Below are 26,167 nucleotides of genomic sequence, written 5' to 3'. Positions count from 1 at the left end.
GGCGCGTTGTTGGTTTCGGGTTGTCAGGCAGCGGAGGCGGAAGAGCGACCCGAAGAGGTGACCACGGTGGAGGTGCGTCTTGGCCATGCCAGCTGTCGCGGCTTGAGGCTCTCTACCTGCCGCAATCATGAAGGACAGTGGTGACTCCAAGGACCAGCAACTCATGGTGAGACCCCCCCCCCCCCCCCCCGCCCACATCAAGCTCCTCCTTGGTCTCCTTCACCAATCTTGAGACCTGACAGCTTCACACATAATGTCCACTAAGGACACACGAGAGACGGGAGTCTGAGACTGTGCAGAATAACTTTGCCCAAGTTCTACAGAACAGGTGGCCAGAAGGTATGGTGGCACCTCCTGAGACTGAGAAGTTAGGACCCCACATCCCTCTCTCCAAACAGAGCCTTCTTGGGGCCAAGACTCAGAGGTCAAGACCCCAAAGAGACCTGAGCTATTGCCTGAGAAGAAAGCTGGGAGTCTCTAGTGAACCAGGGTGCTTAAACCCAGCCAGGTCTTTCTTTGAAGGAGGGCAGAGCCACAGATAGAAGGTAAAAAGCCCCCGAAACAGCACCAGCACCAAGTCTGGACTATAGCCCAGGCTCTGTCCAAATCAGTACTCCAGATACTTCAAAGAAATGTTGGAAGCCACTTAGTCAGTCCCCAGGATCTCCTGGCCTGTAATGGATGAGAAAATGGCAGTGAGGGTAGGGTAGGGGTAGGTAGAGACCTAAGGCAGAGAGAGATTCCTGGCTATCAGTGGTGGAGGCTGAAGCCACAAGAAGAAGCCTTGGTACTTGGGGGATCGGTGGAGATTTCTCTCTCCCAGCCCCTAGCCTTTGATCTGCGGAAATAGTCCTGCAGCAGCCAAATGGCAGGGCAATGTTAGCATAATGCCCCCCTATGTAGGGAACCTGCTTCTGCAGAGGGAAGCTTGGACCCAGCCCCAGGGGCCAGTCCCAGACTCTGTGGCACCCTCTCTGGCAGTGAGAATGTCTTCTTTGAAAGGGTTTTCTCCAAACGCTCCTGTCATTAGAGAAGGGGCCTCCCTCCCACAAGGAGATCCAGCCAGGAGGCCGATAAGGACAATCTGATGGGCTGTGTGGATGAAATGAACTGAGAACTTTTGCGTCCACCCAGCATCCAGCAGGTGCCTCCCTTTGTTCAGCGGAAGAAAAATCTCCCTACTCCCTAACTGTGTTCTTTTGGGAGACACATGTATAGGGTGAAGACCCACCATCTCTCTCACTGACCAGGAAATAAATAGCAAAGAAGCCCTAAGTGACTCTCTCCTGGGAGTGTTAGGATGCCATCTCAAGTTGTTAGGGTAACAAGGGGAAGGCCTCGGTCCCATCTTAAGTTCCAAGCCCTTCCTGTCATATCTCACTTGCAGATGCAGACAGGTGGCCCTGGTCCCCAAGGCCCCAGATTTAAGCCCAAGGGAGTGGCAAGTGTTTAATTCGGGCATGTGACTGATGCAGTCTGTGTAGACAGTTTTCCTCCTGGGGTGCAGGGTTTTGAAAAGAGACATAGACTCCAACTCAGCCAGACACCCTATGCACCTGCTGCCCTCTGCCTTAGGCAATACCCTAGACCACAGTTTTCTTCAGAACCAAAGAGCCAGAGTTGGTTAGATACTGGAGAACACAAGGTTGTTGTGGAAGGAATTCAAAGACTTCTCACACACACACCCCCACCGCCACCATGGCCAAGTGTGGTCCTTGTAACCCAGGACTCTCGTCTTCCTCCCAGGTGGCACTTAGGGTCCGGCCCATCAGCGTGGCTGAGCTGGAGGAGGGAGCCACCCTCATCGCTCACAAGGTGGACGAACAGGTACTTGGGGCTGCAGCCAGGTGCTGCAGGGTGGAGGCCTGCTCCGCTTGATTGACACATCTGGCTGGACAGCAAGAGCTCTGTGTCTCACTGCACCTCTGGGTGGGCTAGCCACAGCATCACCACAGTTTGTTCTTCCAGGAATACTTCCTAAATCAGCCCAAGGAAAGCTAAGAGCATTTGGAGCCTGGGTGGGTCCGGATCATGAAATATATCTTGGCACGCATGGTGTAAACTCTCCCATCTGAGACACCTGCTATCCACAGAGCACATATTCAGAAGCCCATCTCTAGAACATGCAAGTTTGGCAAAGTTCTTCACCGGGTCCTCATGTCACCATGATGAGGGAGGACATATAAGACAATAATTATTCATAAAGAACCTACAGCATGCCTGGGACTGCAGTAAAAACTGGAAAAGCACTCCAACATGAAAAGCCCCACCCTCCCTCTGTTGCAGAAGTTTTCCCATGGGGAGAGAAGGCGAGGCACTGATAACTAAACAAATGAGGATTTGCAGCCTCAGAGGGCTAGGAAAAGAGGATGTGTTGCCAGGAGAGGAATAACTGGCATTGGACCTAGGCTGGAGAGATAGCTCAGTGGTCAAAATGCTTGCCTCATGGGCATGGGGAGTTTGGATCCCCAGAACCCACATAAAAATGCCACAGAAATGTTTGTGGGTGTGGTGGCAGTCTTGGAAGGCAGAGACAGGGAATTGGCAGGGTGAGCTAGCCGACAAGAGTAGCAAGCAGTATCTGTCAGCTTTGGAATGGATTGAGAGACCCTGCCTCAGTGCAGGATGTGGAAGGGTGGACAAGAAGGTGGAAGCGTGATTCAGGAAGAATACAGTAGAAGTTAGCATCAGTGTTAGAGTTCCACATGTACACATGCATCCAATGCACTCATACCCACATCCGTGCACACAGACATACAAACGCACAGGAAGAAAGGAGAAAGAACAAGATAAGGAGAGGTAGTGATGAAGCCAGATGCAGTGGTGAGGTCTGTAATTCCCACACTCGTGAGGCTGAGGCAGGAGGATCAGGAATCCCATGCTACCCTGGGCTTCAAGTCAAGACCCTGACTTAACTGGAACTGGAGTGTATTATAAGGAAGAGAGTTTGCTGGGCAGTGGTGGTGCACGCCTTTAGTCCCAGCACTCGGGAGTCAGAGGCAGGTGGATCTCTGAGTTCAAAGCCAGCCTGGTCTACAGAGAGAGTTCCAGGACAGCCAGGGCTACACAGAGAAACCCTGTTTTGAAAATAATAATGAGGATGAGGATGATGATGATGATAATAATAATAATAAAATGATGGTGGTGGTGATGGTGGTGGTGATGGTGGTGGTGGTGGTGGTGGTGGTGGTGATGATGATGATGATGATGATGAAATCTCAAGAGGAAAAATTGCAACCAGAGGGACTTGCAGTGTGCAAGACCCTTGCGGTGGGGCCGCAGTGCAACCACATCAGTTAGAAAAAGCTAGTGTGGCTCAAGGAGAGAGGTAAGAGGCATGAGGTGAGGTGACATAGATAGGTCCCAAACCAAACTCTCGGTCAGCATGGCGAAGGTGCCTGTCTTGTGTTTGTTTGGGTAGGTATTCCAAAATTCAGGTACTAGAGTGGTCCTGGGCACAATGGTGGGAACTGGAATGGGTTCGGTGTAACAACCTGATGGTGACCCTTGCCTGTGCTCCAGACTGTATGGCTAGCTATTCTGAGTGCAGGGCTCACTGGCTGTGCTGTGGGATAGTCTCCGGGTCAGGGAGCACTGAGTGGAAGGTGCAGAGTTGAGAGAGGCTGTGTTCAGATGCTGCCCTAGGCGGGTCCTTTGGGCTGGGATCAGGAAGCCCCAATTGATTCTTCTCCTTTGCCCCTTTCCTCAAAGCCCTTTGGGAAAATAGAGGTATTTGGAAGGGCCCCATATGGTGAGTAGGAGCAGAGAGAATGTATGTAGACAGTACAGGAGCCTCAACTCTTAAGTGGGGAAGACAGTCCAATGTCTTCTTTTTCAGTGATTTGTGCTTTTTGATGTTGTTTGTTTGAGACAGCGTCTCACATAATCCAGATTGACTTTGAACTTACTATGTAGCCAGAGATGACTTGATCTTCCTGACTCTTCTTCCCAAGTGCTAAAATTACGTGTGTGCAACACCGTTCCTGGGTTATGAAATGCTGGGGATTCAACCCAAGCTTCTGTGCATGCTAGGCAAACACTCTGCAAGACTTTTTTCTAACTTTTATTTTTATCCTAGAGTGGGGCTAGAGATCGGATTCATGCACATTATGGTGCATGTTTGGGGTTCAGAGGGCAGTTTGGGGAGCTGGTAGTCTTCTCCTACTTGTGGCTCCCTGGGATCAAACTCAGATCATGAGACTAGCAGCAAACAACTTCGCCACCTGCTAAACCAAGGCAGGGTTTCTCTGTAGCTTTGGAGCCTGTCCTAGAACTCACTCTGTACACCAGGCTGGCCTCGAACTCACAGAGATCTCCCTGTCTCTGCCTCCTGAGTGTTGGGATTAAAGGCGTGTGCCACCACCACCCAGCTTGAGCCGTCTTTCTAGTCTCCACAAAAGGACTTCTTTGGGAGGTTTTTACTTGTGTCTGCTCAGTGCCGGGTGCACAGGGAGAACTCCATAGATGTCAGTTCTAGTCTGTAGAGAAGGAGGTCCCCGGAGCTGCTGCGTTGACTGTTGAAAGGGGCTGGCTAGAAGAGGCAAAGCACTTGGGAGGAGAAACCTTCTTCTAGACAAGGCCACTCCCTATTTGTCCATCTGCCTCCGAGGGTATCGAGTTCACGGGTTGGGACAATGGTGTCTCTCTTGGCTGTTCCTGGCTCCGGGCCACGTTGGGGGTTGATCAATACAAAGTGATGGGAACAGCCCCTGTTAAGTACCCACGCCTGTCAGACACTGGCTCCTTCTGTCCATGAGGACAGAGGGAGGGTCACCCAGCCCGGCTCTAACCTACTCCAGGGAGCTGCACCTCCCACCAGGCCAGAGCTGGGCCAGCCCAACAAGCTGTTCCTTTGTCAGCTGAGGCTCTTAGAGCGCTGTCTAAGCACTATGGGCACAGGGCTCTCCACATGGCCCCCTGCATACTCTGCCCTCAGCTCCCCAGTGGCTGGGATTAGTACAGGCGGATTAGTACAGGCGGGCCTGGCCTAGCCCCTCTCGCTGCTGCCTGGGAATGGCTACAGCAAAGACCGAGTTGACAGCCTCCTGACTAAGCTGTCTCTTGGCACACAGGCCCTGGCAACTAGGTGCTTAAGACATGGGAATCCAAAAACCAACATGGAGGAGAGGCTTCACTGCCTCCTGTTCTAATCAGCCCCCGGTCCTATACATCTCTCAGGACCTCGCTGTTCATATGTCCCTCTCCAGGGATGCATGGCCCAGAGGAAGGCTTAGGGCTGTAACTCAGACAGACCAGTTATCTCTCTTTTCTTCTCATCACGCCCTTCATCGTAGGGTGTGATGGCCGGCAGTGGGGTGAGCTGGGAGCTAACCCAGGACAGTATGGCAATGGTGATGTGGCTGGGCTGCTGTGGCCAGCACAATGCCCTGCCCCTCTGAAGAAGAGGTCAGGTAGGATGCTTATCCGCTTTCCATTGCTCCCTGGGCTTTGGCTGTCCTGGACCATCTGAGAGGCTCGCTAAACCAACTGCCTAGGGGCTTGGGTGGTAGATAAGTCCTGCTTCTTGCTTCCTGTCTCTCCTCAGAGCTGAGTGGGTTCCTCTTTGGGTTTCATCTCAGAGTGAGGGAATCCAAGGCTGTCGTACCTCCCAGGAGCTCAGCCAGCTCGTTGGTCATCAGCAGATGGTCCAAATTTCCATAGCCCACATGTCAGTGGGCTCTAAGTAGGAAGATCTGGAGGGGACTCAGTTACTCACTGACTTCAGCCACTATGAGGGGTCTGAGCCGGCCTTAGAACTCGGCATATTCTTTTGGGGTCATCTGGAGCTTGGTAGCCTATAGCAATGAGGTTTCTCCAAAGAGAGCATGCCAGCAGGCAAAGAGTCCCTGAGCATCAAGAGGCAAGTGTGAGCCCAGGGCTGTATCTTAGCTGTTAGGGTGCTTGCCTAACTCACACAAAGCCATATATTCAATCCCCATCAGCACAGAAACCTTACATGGTGGCACACCTGTACCCTGGCACGTAAGAGGTAGAGGCTGGATGATCAGAAGCTCATGGTCATCCTTGGCTACATAACAAGTGTGAGACCAGCCTGGGCTACATGATGAAACCCTGTCTGATTAAAAATTAAAATGACAGAAAGAAACATAGACAGACAGACAGAAAAAGAGAAAGAAATGAAAGAAAGGAGGAGGAATGGAGGGAGGGAGGGAGGGAAGGAGGGAGGGAGGGAGGGAAGGAGGGAGGGAGGAAGGGGGAAGGGAGGGAGGGAGGGAGGGAGGGAGGGAGGGAGGGAGGGAGGGAGGGAGGGAGGGAGGGAGGGAGGCAGGCAGGCAGGCAGGCAGGCAGGCAGAGAGCAGGCCAATGTGTGTCTGGATTCTGAGAAAGTTGAAGCTGGTCTTGGACTTGTCAAGGAGCTAACTCCAGTGACTTCCAGGCCTGAGATCACAAGTCCTAGTACTGTTCAGGACAGTGATCGTCGTGCCTCTATTAGAAGAGTCTTCACCAGAGGGTCTGTGCACGATGCTTAAACATGGTGCCTGTCCTAAGGAAGCGGGCATGAGAGTTACTTCTCTCAAAGGCTGAACTGTGGGGTGGCTTCTGGGCCCAGGGTTGAGTAAATCCCTGCCTGCCACCATGTCCACTTTCCACACCAGAGTTCTTGTCACTCCCCCGTGGCTGCCTTCCAGTGGGTGCCCTCCTGGAAGGGTGTGGTAGGGTCTCCTGCCTTTACAGCTTCTGGGGTAAGATGGATCCTGTAGCCAGAACCTCCCAAGGAAGCCAAGAAAGCAAAAGGGGCCTGGAAAGTATCCCAGGTAGGGATGGAGCTCAGGACAAGCAGCCACCTGCTCCTCCCACACACCCCTCCCAAAGCCTCCTCCCAGCCCCCCCCAGACTGTGTTTACCTGTAGGATTTAAATCAACCAATGAAATGTATAATCCCGTAATTAGCCCTTGTCCAACTGCCTGTTTCTGGGTCCTGCTGGCCACACAAGGGCTCTCCAGGAGGCCGCAGAGGGGACCGGACAAGTGAGGGCCGGGAAAGTGCAAGGCAGGAGGGTGACATGGGGCGGAAAGGCTACAACGCCAGGCCAGGAACCCAGCCATATCATCCCTGGCTGGGTGCCTGAAAGCTGTTAATGACCCCCTGGGCCTCTGCCACCTGTCAGAGGACTGGAGAGTGAGCTGGGTCCCATCTACCTCAAGAGCTATGGAGAGGATTATAGGTGAGTCCGGGAGGCCATTGTGAAATATAAATACAGTATAAAGTAACAGATTCCAGAGGTGAGCTGGAGCTAGCCCAGAGGTGAGCTGGAGCTAGCCCAGAGGTGAGCTGGAGCTAGCCTGCTTGCTGCCTCAGGCACTGTGGGATATGAGGCTCTGTAGGCTCCATAGATCCCTAAGAACGGAGCATAGTGGGTAATGAGCAGGGGGTAGTGCAGGTTTAACTACATCCCAGGCCACCACCGCTTTCTATCTCTCTATCCCATTGTATGTCCCTGTGATTGGGACATACTCTCTTTATGTCTGGTCCTTCATGTCTGGCTTCATTTCCTTAGTATGATGCTTTCAAGGTGTATGAATATTATAGCTTGTATCAGAATGTTGCTCTTTTTCATGACCACTCGTATTTTAGAGGATAGACATACCGTAGCTTCTTTACCCATTCAGCAATTGATGGGCATTTGAGTTGTTTCTGAATCTTTGGGCTCTGGTGTATAATACTACGAGTATGCAAGGGCTCCTGCACTTAGTAGTGGGATGGGTACCAGGAGAGAGTGCTTGCTACTGCAGGCTTGTGGGCCCACCTCTCAGAGAGTTTATGTGATTCCAGGTGGTACCTGGGAAATCTGTGGTCAGCATTCCTTGGGGGTCTGTGATAAAGCAATCAGCAGGCTCCCCGGGAGACACATTAGACTACTTTCTAGGTCATGCCTCCCACCGTCTGTAGCCTCGGAGTTCTCAGAGTCCTGGAATCAGATGGGGTCCTGACTAGTACATCAGCCAGATGTAACTGTGCCCTCAGCAGCTGCCCGGGTCTTGGTGACTTTATGGGCCCAGTGGGCTCTGCTTTTTCTGGCATCAAAGTCTTCTTTTTAAGGTCTCATGGGTCTCTGAGTCTACAGCTCAAAATGTGACCGGCAATGGGTGTTTTTATTCACAAAAATCCAGAATCAGTCTTTAAGGTCTGACAACCACCCAGAATCGGGGTTCTGTTCTACTTCCACCTGTCCGTACAAGGGGACTGTGCACCTGGGTCTCTGGACTGAGGATGAAGCCAGGGGCAACCTGAGACTTCCTGAGTAGGCTGGAGTGTCAGTGTGGCTTCCTGTGTCGTGGCGTAAGCCCTGACAGTCCCCCTTTGCTTCCAACTGGGCCAGATTCATGGCCCCACAAAAGTGATGTCTCTGGTTCAAGGCCACATGATACATTGTCTCTGATATCTGAAAGGAGCAACTCAAGTGATGGATCTAGAATTCCTGATCATAGCCAGGCGGTGGTGGTGCATGCCTTTAATCATGAGACAGAGATAGGCGGATTTCTGTGAGTTCTAGGCTAGCCTGGTCTACAGAGTAAGTTCCAGGACAGGCTCCAAAGCTACACAGAGAAACCCTGTCTCAAAAAAACAAAACAAAAGCAAAAACAAACAAACAAAATTCCTGATAACATCTGCATTGACCTAAGAGCCAGGCCAGAGTGAAGACCTAGCTGGGGAGGCCCACAGCTGCCTGGCTCACTGCTAAGTTAGACCCAAGGGTTGCAGAGCAGCTGAGCCTGGAGGGAGCTCCATGGGTTTGTAGGTGAGCACCATTCAAGTTCAGGCAGACTTTCACCCATGTGGAAGTGAGCTGCCACTTCCTTCCCTTGCCATCTCTCACTGAAGTCTTTAGTGAACTCTCCTGGCCAAGGGCAAAGAGTCCCTGGTGCCCGTGCACACCTTTGTGCTTTAGGTTGTGGTCACACCCACTTCTCTGAGGCAGGAGAGCTGTCTTGAGGAACCTGTACATTAGTTTGCAATGTGAAAGGAAGTGCACGGGGCTGTGGTTTCAATGACAGTTTATTGTCCCACAGGTCTGGTGCCCAGAAGACTGTGCAGACCCCTCTGGTGGGCTCATAGATGGCCATGTCTTCCCTGCCTCTCCCTATCTCCTTCCACCTACACAGAGCTGTGGTTTGGTTGTTTGTTTCAGGCAGGGTCTCCCTATGTAGACCAGCTGGCTTCAAACTTCCTGTGATCCTCCTGCCTCTGCCCCCTTCATGGATGGCGGACACGAACCTGAGGTTTGGCTCTCTGGCACTTTGTGACTAGGTGTTCACTGTGGCTGGGCTGTGGACTACATTAAACTGTGATCTTAGTGCAGCGTGCTGGTCAGTTAGATGCAAAGTAGTTTGGCTCCGGGGCCCAGACTTCTCACCCTCAGCCCATCCCTGCTGCCCCCAGTGAGTGACTGGGCATACAGCTGTCCGGGGCAAATGCCCACTTGCTAGGGGGTTAATTGTGCTCCATCTGGACCTCAGATTCAGATGTTGGAGTCCTAACCCTAGGACCTTAGTCAGGGCTTTTAAGGAAATACATACCCATTGATGTAGTTACTTAAGTGAGGACCAAGTCATAGTAAGAGCACAGTGGTTGCAGCACATGCCTTTGGTCCCAGCACTTGGGAGGCAGAAACAGGGGGAATCTCTCAGTTCAAGACCATCCTGGTCTACTTAGTGAGTTCCAGAACAACTAGAACTATACATAGCAACCCTGTCTGGAAAGAAAGAAAGCCATAGAAAATGAGAACACACATGCCAAGCCATTAGCCAGGTGCCTGGAACACCGCAAACCACTTCCAAGGGCAGCCATATTCAGCAAATGTCCTCAGGCATATACTGTGTACTAGCCAGGGTGACGTTCAGAGGGTCATTGCGAGCTCACAGCAGGCCCTGGGTCTGCACTGTGAGGATGCCCAGTGAGGAAGATCAAAGGCCAAACGCCAGGCTTTCCTTCCAACCTGCATTTCTCCCTAAAGACGGAAGACCATGTCTGACACCATCTCGCCTTTGCTTGCTCATGTTTTTCTCTAGAATGTTCTTCTTCCACCTCCCCCCGACCCCGCCACCTCTCTTGACTGTCTCCTGCTCATCCTTGAAAATACACCACCAATGTCATCCCTTCCAGGCTGCCTTTCTGTCCTGGCAGGGCTGGATTTGAGGGTCTCTCCTCTCTACACCAGCTCTCTCCTAGTTCTGAATCTGAGAGTCTCAGGTGCAGGACTCCAGGCCTCATCTTTTGGTTTCTCTAAGGCCTTTCCCATGTCTGGGGCACACTGTAGGGGCTTCAGAAATGAGTTGCACTGGTCCGAAAACCCCAAGCCAATCTCTGTGGCAGCCCAGGCTCCCTGCCCAGTCCTCATCGGCTCAGCCCTGCTTCACCTGGCCAAGGGGCACAAGGGCTCCATTGTGTGCTGCGGTGGCCCGGAACAACAGTGATATTCTGGGGCTTGGTATGGGGGCTGGAGTCCTGACAGATGGAGTTCAAACAAAGCCCTCATTAAGGGGGATTGAGGGTGACAGGTGGGGTGACAGTGCTCTGATATGGGAGCTTTCCAACATCAAAGAAACTGGGTGTCCCAGGTGAACTTGACAATGTCTGAAAGTCATACCGAGGCCATCTGTTAAGATGGGTGACACCACATACTGTTCGCTCTCCCCAGCCAAAGCCCCTTGAGGCTCTGTGTCTAGGGGAAACCTCAGTTCCCAAGACAAAAGTTCTTATAGCTGGCTCTGCTCCTGTTGCAGGCTGTGGGGACCCAGGGCCAGGGCCCCCAGAGCCAGGGTTTGTCTTCATCTGGGTCTGAAGTCTGAGCGGACCTCAAGCTGCTGATAGCTTGGGATAAGAATTAGACCCTATGGGGGGCTTGGAGGGCTCTGGGGCTGATGCCCTGAGGAGGGGCCGGTGGCTGAGGACAGGTGAGTTCCTAGGGAACAGTGCAAACCCTGAGCTTACAGTGACTTCCAGCCTTTGGCCACCTAGGAGGGGTCAGAGTTGGTGGCCTTTCCATACCCAAAGCCCCCACCCAGCCTGTCTGTGATCCTTCCCTCTAACTGACTCACCTGCAGGCCCATCTGATTCACAGAGACTTCTGTCTCCTGGGGAGTCACCCTCCCTGGGAGAACCACAGAAGGGGCCCTGCAGCTGTCTGAGGTCAGATGAGTTCAGAGAGCCCAGATGCAGGTTGCTCCAGGTATCGTGCATGTGTGCGTGCGTGTGTGCATGCGTGCGTGCATGCGTGCGTGTGTGTGTGTGTGTGTGTGCGTGCGTGTGTGTGTGCGTGTGTTCATGTGTATGTGTGTAGGGGGGGTGATTCTAGGATATGGAATGTAGAGAGGAGTCTGCTGGGAATACCAAGGCCCTTGTCCTCCTAAATCCTCAGGCCTGACTAGAGGACTCAAGGGGTCCGCTGAGGACCTCCTAAGCTCCTGGGTTCAGTTGAGCATGTAGGCTGGACTCCTGCAGCCTCATCTTCACCCTCACCAGCAACCTCTGCTGCCTCTCGATGGCTCTCCATGCCTGGCCTATTCACAAGGCCTTTGGAATAGTCATGAGTCCCGGCTGTCCTGCTTATCCCTGCAAAGGGTGGAATAAGGGCACAGCTACGGTCTCCGCCTTCTCCTAATTGCCCTGCAAGAGCCAGCTCCCTTCCCTCTTGGCCCCTGTGAGGACTTGCCATCATGCTCCCTAAGATGGAATGAGCACCCAGAACCCATGTGGGAGCAGTGGTGGTTGGGGGTTGGGGGGTTGCCGGGCGACGTAGACCATGAAACTGCCAAGGCGCCCCACAAGACCCTGCGGCAGCAGAGGGAGCAGGGGAGGTTAGGGAAGGTTCAGAGGATGAGCTGGTACCACTCTGAGAGCCAAGTGGCCAGAATCCCCAACTCTGGCTCTGCCGTTTCCAAGCTACAGGATGCCAGGTTGAAAGTAATAATGAGAAATCCACACTGAGGGGCTCAGTAAAGACCAGGTATTGGTTGAATGTGGTGATGTATGCCTGTCATCCCAGCGTTCAGGAGGCCAAGGCAGGAGGATTGCCCTAAGGTCAAAGCTAGCAGCACTATAGACAAGACCCTGTCTTGAAGAAAAAAATAAATAAATAAACAAACAAGGCTTATTAATGTGCCCTAAGTTCGAATGTTGGTGTGCGCCAGGAGTGATTGGCAGTGTGTACTGGGAGTGAAGGTGCCCCCTCTGCCCTCCTTACCCCCGTCCCGGTAGAGGGTGGACTCTGAGGCCAGCCACCATCTAGCTCCTGGGGGCAGTCCCACCTCATTAAGTAAGGATCATGGGACGGCTTATTTCCCCTGGCTGTCTGGCAGAGCCTGGTGTCTAGGGAACCGTGCCCGGCACTCCAGGTGCCAGGCATCTCTCAGGGGGCACCGATGTTGTGTAAGGGAGCCGCCGATGTTGCCACTCTCAGCCTGTCTTCTGTTTGTTTCATTTTTACCACTCTACGTTTGATAGCAGAGTCTTGGGGTAGGGCAGTTGGTGACGTCCCCTTGCCCACGCTCCCTCTTCGTGGCTCCTTGAAAGAGGATCCCTGAGACTCGGCATGTGTCACACACTTTGTCTCATGGGCTCTGTACAGCCCTGAAGGAGATTACACCACCATTTCCTCCCCTGGGGGAGGGGGACTAAGGTTTGGGCAGGTCCCCATGCAGACAGGAGGTCACTCTGCTAATGAGAGGTAAGGCTAGGATTCAGAGTCCCTCCCTAGTGTCACTTAATACGCCTACTCCCTTTGTCCCCATGTCCTCCCCTGAAACTCAGACACACACCCCCCAGAGTACCTGAGTGTTTTCTGATGTTTCCGATCTCAAACCCTACCCTAGACCAGGAACCCCAGCAAGAACCGAGCCATTTGCCCTGAATTCCCGCTCAGAGCCCTCAGCAAAACTCAGCCACACTGGGACCTGGGTAGATAGATGCCTGGACAGAGTGGAGTAGGCTCAGAGACTGTTCTTAGAACATGGGAGGAATACTGCCAGCCCCGTTCTATACCTTAATGCATGTGCACACACACATACATAGAGTACAGCCACCCCAACACTCCAGGCACCGGTGGAACACCAGGCTAGGGTCCTGCAGTCTCTCTTTCTCTCTCCAATCCCAGGTCCTGGCCAGGAGTGGAGTTATTTTAAGTTCATACAGGAGAGACCCAAGGCCACCTGCTCTTTTCACACGTGTCACCCAGCTGTCAGCAGCTCTTTGCCTGCCTTGTCCTACAATGCTCTGCAAGCCGGTCATGGAGGACCACGCAGGGTCCAAGATCCACAGAGCTACAGAGATGCAGTTATTTACGTCTGCTGGTTTTGCAGGATGGTGGTGGCGCCTGCCTTTCATCCCAACACTTGGAAGGCAGAGGCAGATGGACCTCTGAGTTCAAGGCCACCCTGGTCTACAGAGCAAGTTTAGGACAGCCAGGGCTACACAAAGAAACCCTGTCTCAGAGGGACGGGGGAAAGAAAGAGTCTTCTGGTTTGGAACCCAGGTCCTGGGTTCTGAGTTCTGTCCCTCCACAGGCTAGTACGTAGCCTGAAAAGAGCCGCTGGACTCTAAATTCCTCACTGTCAGGTGGAAGCACAAGCCCTGCTGCTCCTGAAGTGGGGTGAAGCAAGGCTGCGGTAGAGATGGCGGTGTCGTAGGCAGAGGGAATCTTGTCACAAAAGATGTGTTATGACAACCAGCGGTGTTGCTGTTCCTCCTCAGGGAAAGACGGCATGGGAAGTGGTACTTGTGGTTGTTGGAAGAGGATCCAGGGTTCCCTGTAGATCCCACCCCCTTCACACACATACACACCATTCTCTGCTGCCTTGGGATAGCGCCATCTTCAGGGGACAGGCACTTGTCACCAAAGAGGCTTTGTCTCCCAAGCACCCAGACTGAAGCCCAGAGAACAGATAGGAGAGGTCTGCACACCGTGGGGACTCCAGGTGACTGTGCTCTCCCTCCTCGGGGACATTTGCAGATGGTGGTTCTCATGGACCCAATGGAGGACCCCGACGACATCCTGCGGGCACACCGGTCCCGGGAGAAGTCGTACCTATTCGACGTGGCCTTTGACTTCACTGCCACCCAGGTGAGGGAGTGCATGGTCTGGAAACACAGGAAAGACCCCACCTACACTTCGCCCTGCCAGGAAGGATTCTCAGGGGACCTTGCTCACCTTTTCTCCAACATTTACTCAATGATCTGGGACTTTGCCCATTTGTAAAAGTCTACATGTATCTGCGCGGTCTCTCACCTGTACATTCTCACCATCTGACACCACACGACAGATTACCAGTGCACCTGCAAGACTGCATACCCGGCTTTCTGTATGTGGTCAGCACTCACGTGCCAACTTGCATAGAGTAGCCGGATGAGCTGCTCCACAGCAGGCCTCTGTGGGCCAGAAGGACTGTGAACCCTATCTGGTATGGAGAGAACAGGTGTGGGACAGACTCAAGAAAACTGACACCCTCCTAGGGATCCCATCTTGCCCATCTTCCGGATGCTCTCAGGAGCTGACTCTGCACCCTCAGAGCAGGGGTGGGTTGGGGGAACCACCTGTAGAGGAGGCTGCTCGGGTGTCCTAAGCCCTCTTGCAGGCTGGTGTCTCCCCTGAGGAATGTAAGCAGAAACTCGCTCTTCCTCCACTACCTCCACTCAATTACCTGTAGCTTGGGACTCCAGTGATAAACACTTCACCTGTTCACAGTCAGGACCTGCCTGGGGGCACCTGCATCTTGTCCTTGTCCTGTCTCAGACCCCCAACAAGTCTCTTCTCCCCTGTAGGAGATGGTGTATCAGGCCACCACCAAGAGCCTCATTGAGGGTGTCATCTCAGGGTACAACGCCACTGTGTTTGCCTATGGCCCTACAGGTGAGGAGGAAACTCGGGCATAGACAAGGGCTGCAGCACCCTTATTGTCTCCTCTGAGAGCCAAGTGCTTCGCCCTTCATCAGAGAGCCAGCCTGGCCCGAGTAGGGTCAGGAATGGAGCATGGGAATAATCCAAACCTTGCCTCGCCCAGGCCCCTTCTGCCACAAAGACCCCAACTCCTCAGCTGTCTGGGAGGGTGCTCAGCTCAGGTTTCCAGAACTACCTCCCCAATAAGGCTTCACCCCTGCTTCACCCCTGCCTGGCCCCTGCCCTGCTGACCATAACCTGTCCAATCCAGGCTGTGGGAAGACCTACACCATGCTGGGCACTGACCATGAGCCGGGCATCTATGTTCGGACCCTGAATGACCTTTTCCGAGCCATTGAGGAGACCAGCAACGACATGGAATATGAAGTGTCCATGTCCTACCTGGAGGTAAGTCCCCACCAGGCGTGGCTAGGGGGCATAAGATAAGATAGGATGGCCCACCTCCCTAGAGCCAGTTCCTGGCAGTTCCTGGGGTGTTCAATAGGCCTACTCCCCACCCCACATCTATAGCATTAGCCCCACTTGATAAAAGTTAAGACTAAAGAGTCAGGCGTGGTGGCACACGCCTTTAATCCCAGCACTCGGAGGTCAGAGGTGGGCCAGTCTCTGAGTTCAAGGTCAGCCTGGTCTCTGGAACAAGCTCCAGGACAGCCGGAACTGTACAGAGAAACCCTGTCTCAAAAACCAAAAACCAAAAACTGAGACATGGAGAAGTTAGGCAACTGTCTTTGTGGAACACAGTGATGACAGAGCAGGGATTCAAACTTGGGACCCTGTGACTCCAGTGTGGTACTGCACTTCACAGTAGCCTGGGCGGCAAGCAGTTGGGCTACCATTCTCAAAAGCTCACCTTGCCCTAATCCTTTGAAACCAGTCCTTAATCCAGTGGTTCTCAACCTGTGGGTCATGACCCTTTGGGAATCAAACAACCCTTCACAGGGGGCACATATCAAATATCTTGCATATCAGATATTTATTATGATTCATAACAGTAGCAAAATTACAATGATGAAGTAGCAACAAAAATAATTTTATGGTGGGGGCGGTCACTACAACATGAGGAACTGCAGCATCAGTAAGGTTGAGAACCCTTGCCTTAAGCAAACATCTTCCCATTAAGGACTTCATGAGTTGAGAGGTGGTCACAGAAGTTGGGGGGTGAGGGGGAGGAGGGTGTAATCTAAGCCAACAAGCCAGCCTCCATCTGGCTCCTCCAAGAGCTGATAATCTCCTGGGTGACAGCTCAGAAGGAATGGTGAGGGGAGCAGCCAGCAGGGGTTTGCCCAGCCTTGATTGGTGGGGGAGAGGCAGACAACACAGCATCAGAAGCAGCCTGAAGGTTGCCCAGCAACAAGCTGAGCTCCCTCATCTGACCAGGGATCAGGTCCCTGTGTCCAGCCCAGGACTGCAAGGGGGAGCCTTGGGGGGGGGGGTTCCGAAACCCCCTGCAACATTGACTTTGAAGCCTCTACCATCATGGAAAGGGAGCAGTTTCTCCAGCTAGGACTTCTCTCATACACGAGGCCTGGGCTCCAACAAACAGAAACATGTGGTCCTTCTTTTCTTAGGGTGGAGGGAACCCCATGACTGCTCCAGACCTGGACTTCTTGTCCTTCATCTCCCTCCCCCTTTCTCGCTGTCCCATCAGATTTACAATGAGATGATCCGGGACCTGCTGAATCCCGCCCTGGGGTACCTGGAGCTGAGGGAGGACTCCAAAGGGGTGATCCAGGTGGCCGGAATCACTGAAGTGTCCACCATCAATGCCAAGGAAGTAAGTCTACAACAACTGGCTAGGGACTGTGGACAGGACCATCAGTCTGAGGGACCAAAGCCAGGGAGCCCCTGGGAGAGAGATACCCTGAGTGGTGGCAGGGGGAATCACATCACCTGTCATGCCCTAACATAGTCATCCCAGTAAGTAGACAGGTCACACAGTTTCTCCATTTACACAGAGACCTGCCCAGAGAGAACTATCCAGGCCTCTTAGTCCACCCTGGGAAGCTAATAGGTTGGACCTCTCCAAGCTCAGGCTCCTCTCTATAGGGCTTCCAACAGTCACCTGCATCTCTCCTTGCCAGATTATGCAGCTGCTGATGAAGGGGAACCGGCAGAGGACCCAGGAGCCTACAGCTGCCAATCAGACGTCCTCCCGCTCGCACGCAGTGCTGCAGGTGGCAGTGCGCCAGCGCAGCCGGGTCAAGAACATCCTGCAGGAAGTGCGGCAAGGTCGCCTGTTCATGATTGACCTGGCCGGCTCCGAGCGTGCCTCCCAGGTGAGGCCTGCTCTGAGGATACAGTGAGGTGGCCCCAGAGAGAAGCAATTGATGGGCAGGAGTGATGGCCCCAGGTTTCAGAAGAAGGACGTCGAGGAGAGTTGGAAAAGCAGGGTGTCTCAAGGATGTCAGGATACAAATGGCATCCCCAGAGTGAGGGGCTGAGCAATGGGCCTGGCATCTTGAAAGGATAGGCTGCTCAGGGAAGAGAGGATGGGGAGAGGGCAGAGCAAAGCCTCCTTCCACGCCATGACACCTTCAGGGACCTCAGGAGCGAGGCATTGTCTACAACCAGGGTCATTGGGGTGTTGTTGGGTAGCTGAGTGAAACTTCAGTAGGTTATCCCACAAGGCTATAGTCATATCCCCTGCTGTCTCCCCAGACACAGAACAGGGGACAGCGCATGAAGGAGGGAGCCCACATCAACCGCTCTCTGCTAGCCCTGGGCAACTGCATCAATGCGCTGAGCGACAAGGGCGGCAATAAGTACATCAACTATCGGGACAGCAAGCTCACCCGGCTCCTGAAGGTACCAGAACAAGCCGGGCCTGGGCACTGACATCAAGAGTGGGCCTGCCAGACCAAACATAAACAATGTACAGCTATTCCCTCTCAGATTTCAGATGAATCACTAAGTTCATTACGCATCAGTAATGCCTCATGCAATATTTGTGGCTCCCTTAAACTGAAACAGTCCACTCACTGTTTATCTGAAATTTGATTACAAGCAGGTGCTCTCTATATTTCTGGCAACTCTCACCAAAGCGCAGGTAGAGAATGAAGAAAAGCTGTGCCAGGACCTCCTCCCAGGGCTGTGAGTCAAAGAGAACCTAGATTGGGGGCCTTTGTGATGGTCAGCCTTATATCCAATGAAGCTGCATTTTGGGGCCACTTACTCATAGCATGGCCACTCTTTGCCCTCAGTTACAGACATGATATCAATGAGTTCCCAAGCCTTGCTGGATTCAAGGGCTTCTTCCCACCAGGCCTAAAACCTCCCCCGTGGCTTTGTGAGTTGGGAGGATTACATTTACAGATAAGGAAACTGAGGCACAGACAGGTTAAGGAATTTCCCTGCAGGCTTAAACTTTGTGAGCTCTGAAAACAAGATCCCAGCAGAGGCCTGTGGTTTGTGGGGGCCTGCATCAGCCTGTCACGAGGACTGCATCCACAAACCAGGGCAGTGGGGATAATTGAAAATGACCACCACTATATGCATGTGTTCATGTCGTGTGTGTGTGCGTGCATGCATGCATGCCTCTGTCCGTGTTATGTACATGTGTGTACTCACAGGAAAGGTGTGGTACACAGCCTTGGGGAGCCTCTGGGGGAGGTGATCTCCAGCAAGTCACATCCCTGTCCCCGCAGGACTCACTAGGGGGGAACAGTCGCACAGTGATGATCGCCCACATCAGTCCTGCGAGCACTGCCTTTGAGGAGTCCCGGAATACCCTGACCTACGCTGGCCGAGCCAAGAATATTAGGACTCGGGTGAGGGCCCTTGGACTACCCCCAAGGCACACCCTCCTGGACTGAGATTTGAGGTCCTGCGAGGATTCTTGCCAGCCACGTCTTTCTTTCTGCATTGACCTCGTTAGCCAGGCCAACACCACCCCAAACCCTTTGCCTGCATCCCCAGCCCCCAGCCTGCCTGCCCGGAGCCCTCGTTTCCCAAAGACCCTCTTCTGCTTCTCACTCCAGGCTTGCCCCCATCCCATCCCTCTACCTTCCCTGCCTCTTCAGAGGTTACTCAGTCCTCTGTATGTCCAAAGCATGTCACCACCATAGTCACGATAAAAGGCTCCCTTACCTAGTACCACTCTGAGCACTGTCACTCACTGTCCCATTTGACCACAGAACCAGGCAGGAGTTACCGCTTCCCTACCATACAGTTTAGGATAAGGAAGCTGAAGGATATTAAGTGACTTCAAAGCTAGTTGAGGACAGGGCTACAGGAGCTGAGTCTACCTGGCTTCCAAGTTCATGATCAAATTCATGTGCCCTGGCCAGGAAGTCAATCTTAGCCTGCATGGGTATCGGGGGAAGAATGACTGACTTTGAAGTAGTGTGTAATGAGCCGTCTTCCAATACCTACAACTTCCCCCGACATTGTCATGCAACCTCCAGAAACTTCAGGGAGACAGGCTACATGATTATAGTGAACACTGCAGCCCAGTATTAGAGGGCAGGCACAGGAGAATCAGGAGTTCAAGGTCATCCTTGGTTACACAATGAGTTCAGAGCTAACCTGGGCTACATGAGACCTTTTTTTTTTTTTTTTTTTTTTTTTTTGGTTTTTCGAGACAGCGTTTCTCTGTAGCTTTGGAGCCTGACCTGGAACTAGCTCTTGTAGACTAGGCTGGCCTCAAACTCACAGAGATCCACCTGCCTCTGCCTCCCGAGTGCTGGGATTAAAGGCGTGCACCACCACTGCCCATCTGAGACCTATTTTAAAAAAAAAGAAAGCAATTATTTAATTGATGCTAACAGTAGGTGCCAAGGCAAGCGAGGGAAAGGAGAAGTAGGGATGAGCTAGCTGGCTGTTGTGGATATGGAGAGACCAGAAGAATTGCCTGACTAGAACAGGGCAGTCATGCAGAAACAGAGTCCAAAAAGAAAAAGAAAATCTTAGGGCCGGAGTGATGGTTTAATGGTTCAGAGCATTGTTGCTCTTCCAGAGGACCTAAGTTCAGTTCCAAGCACCCACATCAGGCATTTAACAATTGCCTAGAGTTGCAGTTCCAGGGGACCTTACACCATCTTCAGGCACCCATGCTCACATGCACAAACTCCCACACAGACACACATGCACACACATAAAGTAAAAGATAAAATCTGGGGCGGGGGAGAGAAAAGAATCTGAGGGGCAAGATTTCAATACCTGGTGAAGGAATGAGCCCCTCAGGCAGTAGGGAGCCACTGAGGTTGAAGAGTAGGCTTGGAACTTTAGGATTCCAGGTCTAACGGAGGCACGCAGAAATGATAGGAGGCTGTGGGGATGCAGGCAAAGATGACATTGCTGTCACTTAAAAGGACTGGTCTACAAGAGCTAGTTCCAGGACAGGCTCTAAAGCCGCAGAGAAACCCTGTCTCGAAAAAACAAAAAAAAAAAAAACAAAAAAAAACCAAAACAAAAAAACAAAAAACAAAAAAAAACAAACAAACAAACAAACAAAAGGACTGGCAAAGGGAAGAAAAGAGAAAGGTGGATCCCACAGGCAGGCCTGGCGCCTGGGGTGGCCATACCCCCTCATCCCTCATCCTGGGCTCCCGACAGGTGAAGCAGAACCTGCTCAACGTCTCCTACCACATCGCTCAGTACACCAGCATCATCGCGGACCTGCGAGGCGAGATCCAGAGACTCAAGTGCAAGATCGACCAGCAGGCGGGGCGGGGCCAGGCCCGGGGCCGCCTGGACCGGGGTGACATTCGCCATATCCAAGGTATGCAAATGCCCCCGCGGGTCTGGAGGTGAGAGCGTCTCTCAACAGCCCTCTCCAGGCGGCTTTATGAGGTTCTAACCCTGGCTCCTCTGGCTGAGCGGCCCTGGAGCTGTCTCCTGTGATATGTGACCACACCTCTGTTTTACAAGCTGTAGATGGGATGGGATGGTCTGAGGAAATTATATGGGGGCTGCCCTGTGGGGCCCAGAAGGCGTACCACTCACTGAGGCTTGCCTGTTTGCTGTGATGGTTTCCCAAAAGATAGAGAAACAGGGATACCCTTTTGTAGTCGGCACAAGGATGCTGTGAGGACTAGCACAGACTCAGTTTGTGTGGGAGAGCAAGAGTCCTTTTGGGGCTGCAGTCGGAAGATGCATTGTGGGAGGGGGTGTGTGTGGAAGGAGAGGAATCTAAGAAGCCGGAAGTGGAAGCGGTGGTCTAGGAAGAAACTAGGGGACAGAGTCCCAGGTCAGCTTGAGCTGGCCCCTGTGCTGACTCTAGTCCCACTCCTCAGCTGAGGTACAGCTACACAGCGGACAGGAAGGGCAGGCAGAAATGGGACAGCTTCGGGAGCAGCTCATCGGCGCCTTCCACGAGCAGATGGATGTGCGGCGTCGCCTGCTGGAGCTGGAGAACCAGGCCATGGAAGTCCAGATTGACACCTCCCGGCACCTACTCACCATCGCGGGGTATGCTTCCCCTGACCCGGGACTCTCCAGCCCCACCCCAGGTTCAGGTTTATCATGGAGGGAGGAGCCTGGAACATAGAAACACAATGCCCTGCCCCTTGAGCCGAATCTTGTGTGTATCTCTCTCTTGGCGGGGACGGCTGGCAGCTGGGAGCATGAGAAGTCACGTCGGGCTCTCAAGTGGCGGGAGGAGCGAAGGAAGGAATCCTACACCAAAGATGACAGCGAGAAGGACTCAGACACAGGAGATGAGCCGGATAACCTGGAGCCACCAGAGGTGGCGTCAGCCCGGGAAAACATCGCCGCCCTGGTGGGTGAACAGAAGAAGCTGCGCAAACAGAAGGTATACTAGGTGGGGTGCCGGGCGGCTTGGGGGCAGGGGTGTGGTCAAGAGAAGGGGCGGAGACCAGAGAGCTCAGCCACAAATCCTGGATGACTTTGCCAAGTTTCTACATCTCCGTGTGTCTCATACTTCTAAAATGGGAGGGCCCATGATGATGCCCGAATGGAGTCGCTGGAGACAGTTCTGAGTTAATGCTTGGCATAAAGCGAAGACTAAGAACATGGTAGTCAATATAAATAACAGATTTTTACCTTCTGTGGTGGAGTAAGGGTTGCCGCAGGCGTGGTTGAGTCAAGTGACACAGACGCCGAATAATTTACGAGACCCAAAAATAAGCTTTGAGGGTTGGCCTGGGCCCGGGGCATCCCCCTAGAAGGCCTGAGAGCAGGGCCTGGCTGGGCAGGTGGAACTGGCCTAGCGCTAACCCGTGCCACGATCCCCGCAGCTGGCGCTGGAGCAGCGCTGCCGGGAGCTGCGAGCGCGGGGCCGGCGCCTGGAAGAGACGCTGCCTCGGCGCATCGGCTCCGAGGAGCAACGCGAGGTGCTCAGCCTACTGTGCCGCGTGCACGAGCTGGAGGTGGAAAACACCGAGATGCAGTCGCACGCTCTGCTCCGCGACAGTGCTCTGCGCCACCGCCGCGAGGCGGTGCGCCGCCTGGAGCAGCACCGCAGCCTCTGCGAGGAGATCATTCAGGGCCAGCGGCAGATCATCGATGGTAGGGCCAGCCCAGCGCGGGCCTGGAGCATTGTTTGAGGGACTATGGGACCATGCCGAGCCCTCAGCTCCCCTTTCCTCACGTACAGACTTCAATCTGGAGATTCCCCGGCACCTGGAGGAACTCTATGAAGTCTACCTTCGGGAACTGGAGGAGGGCAGCCTGGAGCGGGCCACAATCATGGACCGCGTGGCCTCCAGGGCTCTGCAGGTGGGCGCTTGGACCAGCCTAAAGCCAACCAAGTTCCAGGAGTTGGCTTCTCCCTCTATCTTCTCTCTCTCTCTCTCTCTCTCTCTCTCTCTCTCTCTCTCTCTCTCTCTCTCTCTCTCTCTCTCTCTCTCCCCCTCTCCCTCTCTCCCGCTCTCCCTCTCTCCCCCTCTCCCTCTCTCCCTCCCTCCCTTCATGCCGCCTTGCCTGGATGAGGGTTTCCATTCCTGGGCATTACTGCCTGGCCTGACACTTGTCCCCACCTAGGGAAACAAGGTCAGGACTGGCCATCTGAAATATCACAAGTGACCATTAGTCAATAGGATAGTTTTTAATCCCAACACTTGGGAGGGTGAGGCAGGAGGATTGAAAGACTGGCCCTGTCTGTATGGTAAGATTCTGTCTCAAACAACAGATAGATGGATTAATTAGCTAATTAATTAATTTCTAAAAATCAAGGAAAAATGGACCTAATGCTCTAATGGGTTCGGGCCATTGAGCTGTGCCACTGACACTGCCTGGTAGATCCCAAATTTCTGGGGACCCAGAGGACAGGCCCAGAGCCCTCTAGGGCCCATCTTATATCGCTTGTCACTCTGTTGTTGCTGGGTCAAAGTCTTCTGAGCACCCTTGTCATTGTCCTCCCTACCCCACAGGAAAGCTCCTTGCCCAGAATCACTCGGCCTGGGACCACACTGACCCCGGACTCTGACCTGGAGAGTGTGAAGACACTGAGCTCTGAGACCCAGCGCCCCCAAAACAACACCCTACCCCCGCTTGGCACAGACAGGTGAGGCTTCCTGATAGCTACCTACCCTGTGTGCGCAGTGTCAGCCCCAGAAAGGGCTCAGCAGGGAAGACGGTGTCAGAAACAGTGAGGCTGTGGCAGGGGTCTGCAGCCAGGATCTGTAGGTTCTCTCTCCCTTGGCACCAACAGTTTCTCTCTAGGGTGGGGGTGGGCTTCGGTGTGACTTGCCTGGTTAACAGCTGCCTCCTCCTGTTTCTCTGCCAACCGCAGTGAGTCCTACCACGTGTTCAAGGCCAGTCCCAGGGCCTGGCAGGCGAAGAATTCCTCGGTGCCCACTCCGCCTCCCATCCAGGTGGGCACCCTGGTGACCCAGCAGGTGAGTTCTGGGTGCCCAAAACGGTGGGTGGATTTTTTTCCAAAAAGGCGAGCACCTCCAATACCACACAGCTCTCTGTAGAGGGTGGTGTGGGGTCCCTGCTGTCTTCAAGGCCTTCCTTCCCCTTTCCAAACGATTCACCCCCTAGGCCCCACCACAGGACAGCCTGGGCAGCCAGATCAACTCTTCCCCGGACAGCAGTGAGAATCTGTCAGAGATCCCTCTGTCCCATAAAGGTAGGTGTGCCCTACACGTCACACGCCCTGCCCCCCACTCCCACTGCCTGACATTGTCTAAACTACTCAGATGACCAAGCCCGAAGCTCCTTCCTTCTCTCTGCTCCTGCTGAAGGTACCCATTCATTGGCTGTACCAGAAGGACTAGCCACCTGCTAAGGACACACAAAAGATGGGGAAACAATCAGAAATTAATATAGGGACACTTGGCGAGGAGTGGTGGCACACGCCTTTAATCCTAACACTCGGGAGTCAGAGGCAGGCAGATCTTTGTGAATTCAAGGCCAGCCTGGTGAGTTCCAGGACAGGCATCAAAGCTACACAGAGAAACCCTGTCTTGAAAAACCAAAAAAGAAAAAATTAGGGATTTCTACTGGATTCTAGCGAATTCTTTTAGAATCTCTGCTCCCAAGACAATTAAACTAAAACCATAAAACTATTGTCTAAACCATGTGGAGGTTTCATTTTTTATTTTGAGATCAGATCTAAGTTGCCTAGTTGGCCAGCCTTTGCTTTTTGTTTTGTTTTGTTCTTAAGAATAGGGGCTCACTATGTAGCCCAGGCTATCCTGGAACTCACTATGTAGACCAGGCTGGCCTCAAAATCACAGAGCTCTGCCTGCTTCTTGTCTTCCAAGTGCTGGGATTAAAGGTGTGGCATTATGTCCAGTCAGTCCTGAACTTCTAATCTTCCTGCCTTAGCCTTCTGAGGAGCTAAGATCACAGTCCTATGACATCAGTCTAGACTCCCAGCATTTCAGTTAATCTTTGAAGTAGCCCCAAAACATTCGTTTTGCCCATTTACAAATGAAATTAAGGTTCTGAGGGGGCACCCCACGTTTCTCAAAGAGCTAGCGAGTTAGGGTTCTAGGGTTGAAATCTGTGAGTCCTGGCTCTTGCTCACTTTTGACCTGTGAGGAAGGGGTGTGGGAGGTGGCCTTGACTTTAAGTTGGTTATCTGTTGTAGAGAAAAAAGAGATCCTGACCCGGACTAAGTGTATCTTGGTAAAGGCCGCCCAGCGGCGCTCCCGGGCCCTGGGATCGGAGGGGCGCCACCTGCTAGCACCTGCCACAGAGCGCAGCAGCCAGTCCCTGAACTCGTTGAGCGAGGCTGACGATGTTCGCCCCTCCGGTCCGCTGGCCTGCAAACGGCCGCCCAGCCCCACACTGCAGCATGCTATCAGCGAGGACAATCTATCCAGCAGCACCAGCGAGGGCCCCTCTGGGGCAGTAGGACCTCGAGGTGATGGCACTGGACCCTGGGTGCGTGGTCAGAAGAAAAGCCTCAGCAAGAAAAGGGAGGAGTCATTGGAGGCGAAGAAGAGGAAGAGGAGGTCTCGGTCCTTCGAGGTCACAGGACAAGGGGTGAGGCCTGCGGCCATTCCTAATGGGTGAGGGTCTGAGGACTAGCTTCTGCCAGAACCTACAGGACACTTCAGCCCTTCACTACACCCAGAGGCCCTGATATGAAACGCAACAGTCCCCAGCCTGATAAAGTAGCTAGGACCCGGTCCTGTAGCTGAGCGCCAGGCGTCTCTCCATCTATTTTCACCGTTTTCCAACTGTACAGCTGTCTCGTCCCAAGACACACCTGCTGGGGCCTCATCCCTCAGAGGGCATTTCAGACCGGAAGATGCCAGTGTATGGGCGGCCATCCCCTGGTGTCAGACATCTGGGAAAGGTCACACTTCCTCTGGCCAAGGTCAGATTTCCTCCAAGCCAGAATACAGGTCAGTACCAACAAAGGAGGGATTGAGGTGGGAGAGGCCTTGACCAGCTCAAAGGGGAAACGTGCAGTGTTCTTGCCCCCCCTAGCTGGAACTATGGTTCCTGGAGCAATATGGGCGGGGTTAACAAACTGGGATTGATCCCCTAAGAAGTTCAAGACCACTGGATGTTGTGGGGAGGGAAAGCACTCCTCAGCAACTGATGCTGCTTTTCCTCTGTCATAGGCTCTGGAAACCCCTCACCCCTTCCTGTTCCCCCCAACCCAGCTGCTGTTTCCCGCAGAGCCACACGTGGGCCCAGCCTGCCCCACGGTTCAAGCACTCTTGGCAAAGATGGACAACACCGGCATAATTGAGCGGCCCCGGCACCTACTCTTTTGCCTGCAGGACTGACTGGGAGGTGGGAGCTGGACAAATGGGGATCGCATGAAGCAAGGGCGTAGGGGACTGGGCTCCCATAACCCGGAATCCGTTCATTCTCAGTGCCACTAG

General features: G+C 53.3%; 1 protein-coding gene across 1 annotated transcript; it reads left to right on the top strand.

The window, feature by feature from the left end:
• The first annotated feature begins 38 nt into the window (after nt 1-38).
• Nucleotides 39-26,163, top strand: Kif19 (kinesin family member 19). The gene is made up of 20 exons (XM_038328321.1): nt 39-166; nt 1,747-1,827; nt 13,971-14,081; nt 14,780-14,867; nt 15,166-15,302; nt 16,564-16,689; nt 16,997-17,191; nt 17,574-17,720; nt 18,560-18,682; nt 20,469-20,634; nt 21,149-21,323; nt 21,471-21,666; nt 22,112-22,382; nt 22,471-22,592; nt 23,246-23,379; nt 23,608-23,713; nt 23,862-23,949; nt 24,916-25,313; nt 25,519-25,678; nt 25,901-26,163. Exons 1-20 carry the CDS (start codon nt 128-130, stop codon nt 26,029-26,031), a joined length of 2,994 nt encoding a protein of 997 aa, XP_038184249.1. The 5' UTR covers nt 39-127; the 3' UTR covers nt 26,032-26,163.
• The last annotated feature ends 4 nt before the right edge of the window (nt 26,164-26,167 follow it).

Source organism: Arvicola amphibius, chromosome 4 (genome assembly GCF_903992535.2).
Source record: "Arvicola amphibius chromosome 4, mArvAmp1.2, whole genome shotgun sequence".
NCBI lineage: Eukaryota > Metazoa > Chordata > Mammalia > Rodentia > Cricetidae > Arvicola > Arvicola amphibius.
The sequence above is the reverse complement of the archived record's forward strand: the minus strand, read 5'-3'. Positions and strand labels throughout refer to the sequence as shown.